Source organism: Rutilus rutilus (assembly GCF_951802725.1).
Source record: "Rutilus rutilus genome assembly, chromosome: 17".
Classification (NCBI taxonomy): Eukaryota; Metazoa; Chordata; class Actinopteri; order Cypriniformes; family Leuciscidae; genus Rutilus; species Rutilus rutilus.
Window position 1 is genome coordinate 11,290,287 of NC_140230.1, and position 8,769 is coordinate 11,299,055.

Genomic DNA, 8,769 nt, shown 5'->3' on the forward strand with positions numbered 1-8,769 from the left:
GTGGCCCAGGAGCAGAGCTCTAAGATTTAGTTCTTACAGCTTCTTTAGCTTGACACAGCCATTCAGAAATACTGGCCCAGGGAGACCATTTTTATATGCTACCCTGGCCTACTACTACCAATAGAAGGAGCAAACACATTTTCATTTAGAATAACTATACACCTTCCTCTCTACATAGAACTCTAACCTTTAGGAAGCCGCAGGGGAGCTTCAGCTCTACTACCCCAGTACAGGGGATGGCACTCCCACCCTGACTGGACTAGTACAGGACCCCAAGACTCCCAGCACCTGACAAAGGTGCCTGGTAACAAGAAGAGCTGCCAGAAGGCAAATTAACCTCTACTTGCCAGGTTCTAAGAGATCAGTTTAGGCTCCAACACAGAATGGAGGACCCTACTTTAAAACCCAGACAATAGGACAAGAGGGTTTTACTCTACACTCAACCCAGAAGGACTGCCCAGACCTGTCCAGGGTAACAAGAAGAACTGCCTAAAAGCAGTTAATTTAACCTATGTTTGTTAGGTTCTACAGGACTGGTTGAGGCTCCAACAGGGAGTGGAGGACCCTGCTTTAAAACCCCACAGTAGGGGAGGGTTCTACTCTATACTCAAACCTGTCCAAAGTCCCAAGACTCCCAGCACCTGACAATAGGTGCCTGATAACAAGAAGAGCTGCTAAAAGGCTAATTAACCTATACTTGTTAGGTTTTCTGGGACTGCTTGAGGGAGTAGGGGAGGGTTCTACTCCAAGAGGGAGTAGGGGAGGGTTCTACTCTACACTCACATCTCTCTAGGGTCCCAAGACTCCCAGCACCTGACAAAGGTGCCTTATACTAAGAAGAGCTGTATGTTCAACAGGACCTTTGAGGTTACAACAGGGAGTGGAGGATTCTACTTTAAAACTCAGACAATAGGGGAGGGTTCTTTCCGGACAGGAATGTTGTTCCAGGATCAACTAAATATGTTGACCCTAGCAACTCATCTACACTGTAAAAAAATTCTAACCTCCCTAACTCAAAATTTTCTAGTGACTGATAACATCTAAATTTTTCAATAGGTTGGTTTCACGTGACGTCACGCTGCTGCATCGCGAGAGCGCGAAATTCAGATGGAGGGCAGGAAGTGAAATAGCTGAGGATCTGCCGTCTGAAAAATGCCAATGTTTTGTGTAGTTTACGGCTGCTCCAATCGTTTTAATCGAGAAAAGGGAAAGGGTTTTTATAGAGTACTGAAGATTGTCACTCATAAAGGTGAGAAATGTAAAAAGCTCACAGAACAACGCCGTAAAAAGTGGATTTTTAACGCAAGTTACGTCTGCGGTCGGGAGGAGCAGAGTCTGTTAATGCCCGTGTCTGCAGCGACCACTTTGTCGGAGGTATGTTAGCTAGCCAACGTGTTTTTTTGTGTCTGTGTTTATATAGCATTAGGTTGTCGTTAAATGCTCATTTACTTACTCATTTACTGTCAGTGAAACGTGACCCATTTCCGTTTTTTTGCTATGTGACACAGATCCGATGTGTTCTATGACAGTGTAAACAGGGAAAAAACGCATGCATTCTGATATTTCCAGATCGGTTTCAGGCCTCATTCATATGTGGAAATAAATCGGATATGTGCCAATGCGACTGTCATGTAAACAGGCAGATCGGATTTTCTGAGGCATTAGGCAACGTCTCCGCGGTTAAAGCCAATATTTTAAACACAATATGCTCCCACCAGTCCTGAGATCTCTCTCACACACAATAACTGAAGCATATGTGCAATGATGGCACTTTTCGTCCTCCTTCGCCTCATAATCATGGTGATGTTTGGCGAACTTCGCATATATCGCAGAGCTAGGATCAAGCATATTTCACGTCCGCCCATCTGTGCAGAGAATTGAACCCTTTAAGCATGCGCGATGTTTCAGATAGTATGGCAAGTGTAAACATAAATCGGATATGGGTCAGAGTTAAAAGAACGTGTAAACGGACTGTCCAAAAAAATCGGCTAAAGGGACAATACGGACACTCCGCAACGGTTTCCTCCATAGACGTATTCTCCGTGTTTACTTCCTGCCCTCCATCTGAAATCGCCCCGCCTTCGCGCGTCATCATAATCACGTGACTGAAACCCACCTATTGGTCCAAGTGAAATTCTGTAAATTTCAATTGGCCCAAGTGAAAATCTGTACATTAAATTTTATAAATTTACAGAATTTCACTTGGGCCAATTGAAAAATTTAGATGTTATCAGTCACTAGAAAATTTTGAGTTAGGGAGGTTAGAATTTTTTTAAAGTGTACCAAAATCAGGACGTGCGTCCCCAACACAAGGCTGGGTTGGAGCGGGACAGTTATGGCCTGACAGGAATCGCTCATCAAAAGTGCTACAAGCAACTTCCTGTCTCTCGCACACTCAAACCAGATCTAGCCTAGTCGTAGCGTAAGCCATCACCTTCAGCAACTCCCCGTAGGCAGAGCTGGCAGGATAGGAGACCTCACTATAAGCAATATACTGGCCCTCATCAAACACATCTGCCTCAACTTGGATGGTACCAGCAACATCTGCTATCAGCTTGGGGGCAGCAGAGGGGGCGGATTTATTAATAACGTCCTCCTCAACTCTTTCTGCATCTAATCCCTCAGAATTAAACATTCCACATTAATTAGTTTCTTTTCTTCTCTTTTTTTTTTTGAGATTAGAAACTGGCATGAAAGTAGAGCTAGCAGGAGGAGTCCTGAAAGGTAAAAGACTTCCTGTCAGACTCCTCCCACACTCCTACTACAATCTTCGCGATTGATCCCGCCTTGCCACTTGGGTGAGAATCAAGGAAGAACAAAGCTTCTTACCAGTCTCTTTCATTCAGTCTCGCGAATGCATCATAATAAGCACATCCAGCTTCCTCGAGGAGTCGAACACTCTCTATCCGAAGCGTTTGTTTCACCTGCACATACAAATAAGTGTCTCCTGAAGACAAAAAGAGTTGATGCTGTCTAATTCAGACGCCCTCTTATACGTGTGGGTGTTCCGGTAATGACGTCATTGAATGTTGTCGACCAATGAAATTGTTGTGTATATACATGTGCTTCAGACACCGGTCACACTGTTGGCGTTCCACATAGCGTCAATCCAAGACGCAGTGTTGAGAGTTCCTCTTAGAAAGGGAACATTCACTAAAAATTACCTTTACACCATGGATACAAGTAAAATTCTTTATTTGTTTGCAGATGCCACTTTCTTGATATTTTGATATCTAATTCAATATCATTAATCTGATTTCCTACTATTTCTGTAGTTTTCTCAAATCCGTCAACCAATGAGCTGCCTGTTGCTTGTTGGCAATATAAACATGGCTAAACAAAGACGGTTTCTTTGGTCATGTGTCTGTAGGCAGTGTGCAGCTGTGCAGACGATTGTAATTGCGCTGACAGCAAAACAAAAGAGCAGCCCTGTCTCTCAACCCACACACACACACACACGCACACACACACACACACCGCACACGCGCACATATGCATACACACCTTAAAGCCATTTCTATCATGAACAACTTCCTGATTAAATTATCTACAGGCTTGGCCAGATGGAAAAAAAAAAAAACTGTTATTCTTGAACATGTTATTGCTTGTTACCTGTAAAGAATCATTGTTGTGCTGTGTATATATTTACACCTGAGCTTTCCTGTTGGTGTGATTTGACGTAATAATTTTTTTTTTTTTTTTTTTTTTTTTATAGGACTTGTCACTGATTATAGAGTAAGTATACTACATGCAATGTTTGTGTGCGTGTGCATGTGTGGTTCAGGTAAACCCTGTTTTGGGGACAAAGATGAAATATCCCCCCAAAAAAATATTAGGAAAACAGCTTATAAATCATATTAAATTATGTTTTTTTTAAAATGTAAAGGGTGGGTAGGTTTCTGTGAAAAAAATTCTGTGCTGGGTAGGTTTAGGGGTTATGTTTGTTTAGCTCATGTTTAGATCATGTTTGTTTAGCTTTCCAATTATCTCTGTAAACCTATGATATGTTATTATCTGTATTAATTTATTAGCTTGTAAAGAAGTTGTGAAAGAACCATTTTACTGGTAATCTGGTTAAATAAATAAAAACATATATAGCTTAGTGTTTGTTCCATGTGTTAGCCCAGTGAATCCTGCTGTGGTTTATGCATTCAAAAATGAAAAATTATATGCATATAAAAAATATAAAAAATATTGGTAACACTTTACAATAATGTGTTATAGGTATTTGTTAACATTAGTTCATGAAATAACAATGAGCAATTAATTTGTTACAGTATTTACTATTTGTTAGTTAATAAAAATACAGCAGTTAATTGTTTGTTCAGATTAGTTCACAGTGCAATAACTAATACAAATACAACTTTTGATTTTAATAATGTATTAGTAAATGCTGAAATGAACATTGATTAATAAATTATGTAAGTATTGTTCATTATTAGTTCATGTTAACTCATGAAATCTTATTGTTAAGTGTTACCAAAATATTTAGCAAATTGTAATTAAATGCATGATTTCAATTTGTATTTGCTTGCTAATTGTATTGCTGCTAATGTAATATACTTTTTAAACAATGTAAAATGTTGGTCCAGGAACAGAACCAGTTGAGAACCATATCTAAGAACCAATTTAAATACCAATTAACTATATCATTTATCTATGTGTCTCAGTAGTTCTTATATCAGAAGAAACAAATATTTCAATGTGTATTTAAGTATAGGTGATGAGACAAGAGAGCAGTACACTTTTTTATAAGTAGAGGTGTATGTGCACTGGTTTGTGTCTGTGTGATTCATGTTTTCTTCTTGTATTTATGTGTGCCCAGTTCATATGTCACATCTCATCTTATCTCCCTTCAGCACTGGCAAATTCCATTGGGACGTAGGTTCCGCTCTCTCAAGTTGTGGTTTGTGTTCCGCATGTACGGACTCAAAGGTCTCCAAGCCTACATCCGCAAGGTAACTGCCTTTAATCCATGTTGTCAATCAAATTAGCCCTGCCAATCACATCTTATTTGGCTCCACAGACGATTTGGAATGACGCAAATCAGTGCGCTCTTTTTGTTTTTGAAAGACATTGTGTTCTGTTCTGCACATATAGGAAGTTTGGTCCATATTCTATATTTGTTAAGAAATATAGTGCATGCCAATTAAACTCTTTGTATTCAAAAAAAAAAAAAAAAAAAAAAAAAAAGAGATATTTTTGTTCTTGTTCAATGTTACACTTTCAGAGGAAAATATTTGATATAGAACCATAAAGTTCTGTCATACATAGAACCATTTAGGGGTTCCAGAGCCCATCATGGGATCATTTTACGGATTTAGTTTTAATTAACTTGTTTTAATTCCTTTTTAAAAAATTTATTCATGCATTAAGCAGCTCGTAAACATACTTCATCCCTTGAAAAATTATTATGTAAGTGTTATGCAATCATTTTAAACATTTCGGTAGCACTTTATTTCACAGTCAAATTTAGGACAATTTGTTCAAATGATTAGGACACAATTTTGGTTGTTTATTTTAATCTACAGACTGCCCTCTGCTGGTATACTTGAAAGAGTATTTCACCCAAAGAAATATGAAAATTCTGCTACTCTGTATTTACATCTTGTTTTCTGTTCTATCTATCTATCTATCTATCTATCTATCTATCTATCTATCTATCTATCTATCTATCTATCTTCCAAAAAAATAGCTGCATCTCATGTCTAAAATGCTTTGTTCATCTTGTCTCAGCATGTAGGGTTGGCCAAAGAGTTTGAGTCTTTGGTGAGAGCTGATCAACGCTTTGAGATCTCAGCTGACGTTGTGCTGGGCCTTGTCTGCTTTAGACTCAAGGTCAGAGAAAACACTCTCTCTACAGAAACACAAAAGATCTCTTCTTGTGGTTATAATAGATTGATGCTGGGAGGTGGTTAACTATGGAAAATTGCAGCATGAATTATTTTAATTTTCGAAGATGTGCAAAGATAGCAACACAAATGACACAAAATGATGTTGTTACAAAGAGTAACGTAAAAAAAAACAACAACAACAAAAAAAACATAGTGTCTCTGCTACCACAAACCAGTTCATAATACTTGTTTCATGATTCATGCGAATAAACGTACTAATGTGTTCATTCGCATTTTAGATGTAAACTTGCATTAAATGATTTACTCTTTATTTAGGCAAAGGTAAATAATATATTGTATATACATACATATATATTATATTATTTATATATTTCACTGTTATTTAAATTAAGTTTTTCGAATTTTAGTTAAAGTTGCTTTTGATACTGTTGATCACTTTATATTAGTTGAGAGGCTCAGGCAGTGTGTTTGTATCTCTGGCCTTCAAATGGTTCTCTTCATACCTATCGGACAGGTGTTTTTCAGGCAGAGTTCAAAATGATGCCTCATCAAGAGCATCTTCTGTCCTGTGGTGTTCCCCAGGGTTCTGTTTTGTCCCCATGATGTCATATTGCTCATGCTCCGCCCACGACTATGACAGACTGTCCTGTATCAGCATATTTCCGCCCTAAGCCATTTGTATACTGTCCGCCAAGGCAGCACTTTATGTGTCTTGTGTGGACATGCTCCACAGAAGAGAGTGAGCAGTTGCTCATTATCATTTAAAGAGACATGCACCGAAACGGGTCGCTGTGAACAGAGCTGTACAAACTTTACATGAAGACCCTAAAGAATCATACCAACTTGTGGAAAATGGGCATCCGATGACCCCTTTAATGGAGTTGTTTTTTATACATTCCTTTGTCACAAATAAAGGGAAGCAGGTGGGACTGAATAGGTAGGTTGTTATGTGTCACTTTTTAAGTGCAATAATGATAAATGCGGTATAATTTAGTATGATTAATGTGCACTACTGACACAAATTAATTACTGTCACTGTAACATTTTTAGCGAAAATCATCGCATAGAGTTGTTGCAACCTTATAATTCCAGCTGGAATCGGAAATCCTCTGTATAGGTTTCATTAGATGTCCCTTGCTCTAGACTAAAGAGTAAAGGTGACTGTGCCTTTGAGGTTGTTGCTCCTAAATTGTGGAATACACTCCCATTGGATTTAACATCTGTGGACACTTTTAAAAAGCAGCTAAAGCCCACTTCTTTAAATTTGCTTTTGTCCAAATGTCTAATCCCTAATCTTAGTTTGATTTCCATTTTATATGCGGATGTAAAGCACTTTGTGTAGTTTTGCTCTTGAAAGGTGCTATAGAAATAAAAATGTCTTATTTACTAACTGAGCTGTGTATTAAACCTTGCAGGGCTCCAATGAATTGAATGAAACTCTGTTGAAGAGGATCAACAGTGCACGAAAGATCCATCTGGTTCCATGCCAACTGGCAGGCAAGTTCGTTCTGCGTTTTGCCGTGTGTGCCCGTACTACTGAGTCACGGCATGTTCAGGAGGCTTGGTGCCACATCTGCCACCTGGCATCAGAGCTGCTTCAGGAATTGCCCCACTGACTATGGTGGGCATCACATGTTAAGTGAAAAAGGGTGATCTGTGCCACACCTGCCATCCACACTGTCTTACTTTAACTCTACTGCTGCGAATTGTGCATAAATGTGTGTGCATGTTTGTCACAAAGGTGTCTACCTAAGGTGTTTGTCTTTTGTGAGCTAGATCATATGTGTTGTCTGCTAAAAGCAATGTTGGGTTTAAAAAAAAAAAAAAAAAAATAGTACAGTTGTGGCCAAAAATTATATTAGTTTTTTATGACCCTACAAGTTCGATTAAATAATCAAATTATTTTCAAAGTACACTATGTAGGTTTTGGCACTTTAGATTTTAAAAAAAAATTGCATGCATTTTCCGGAAGAACATTGTTTTGGTTGTGCTTCGGCTCGTGACTGTGTGGATGAATATGGTTATCCTACTGCTCATAAAACATTCACTATACTAGGCTTTAGAGATATAACCAGTTTAGTTGGAAAGGATCTCAAGCTGAGTTGCTGAAGACGTTACACTCATTAATAGACACGGTACTTTCTTGAAAATAAATTCCAGCACAACACTACAAAAACCATAATGAATTGACCCTTCACAATAGATAAGGCTTTACAATGAACCCTGTTAGAGAGCTAATATATGGCGATTTATCTGTTCAATAACATACCTTACTCACCTGTTGAGTTATAAATACGTATACGAGATCAAAAAATCTTTCGCTTTTTCAACATTTCAAATCCCTCAGTTTATCAGCATCTCCGAAAAGCCAAGCCAATGTTGATTTCAATCTTTGTTGTAAGAGTGGCATAGGTTATTTGTCATATCAAGTGACAAAGTAGCCGGAGCAACTTTTCTGTATTTATGGATATGACGAGACACACGGGCGAGTGACGCATGTATGCAATTTCCCGTGAAAACCATCCCGCCAGGTCTAAAATATAAGCACTTATAATAAGCTTACCATAGTGAATCAGGGTAAGACAAAAAAATGTTTTGGAAGAAGGATTGATGATGTATTGACTTATTATTTAAATTTTGTTAATTTTGAACTAAAAAAAATTTACATAGTGTACCTTTGAACAAAAATGAAAAAACAAAACAAACAAAAAAAACATTAAACTCGGTTAAGCTTTTTATCTAACAAAATTATTTGGCACAAAAAAAAAAAAAGGCAATTACAGCAACAGGTTTGATTTTACAATGCAAGAAAAAAAAATGCATTGAAAAAATGAAGCTCATAGGAAAAAGCACTGACTACAACATGATCAGTTATTAATATTTATTACAATTTCTTTGTATGACAGCCTGTCCA

The 8,769-nt window shown here is 38.0% G+C and overlaps 1 protein-coding gene across 2 annotated transcripts in view; it reads left to right on the top strand.

Moving 5' to 3' along the window:
* ddc (dopa decarboxylase) overlaps positions 1-8,495 on the top strand; it is a 34,765-nt gene extending 26,270 nt beyond the window's left edge. For both annotated transcript variants that reach the window (XM_084435424.1, XM_084435425.1), the window contains exons 11-14: positions 3,716-3,735; positions 4,860-4,958; positions 5,737-5,838; positions 7,271-8,495. In XM_084435424.1, the coding sequence (XP_084291550.1) occupies positions 3,716-3,735; positions 4,860-4,958; positions 5,737-5,838; positions 7,271-7,471 (422 nt within the window). In that variant the 3' untranslated portion in view covers positions 7,472-8,495. The remainder of the gene's footprint in view (positions 1-3,715; positions 3,736-4,859; positions 4,959-5,736; positions 5,839-7,270) is intronic.
* Positions 8,496-8,769: the final 274 nt, after the last annotated feature.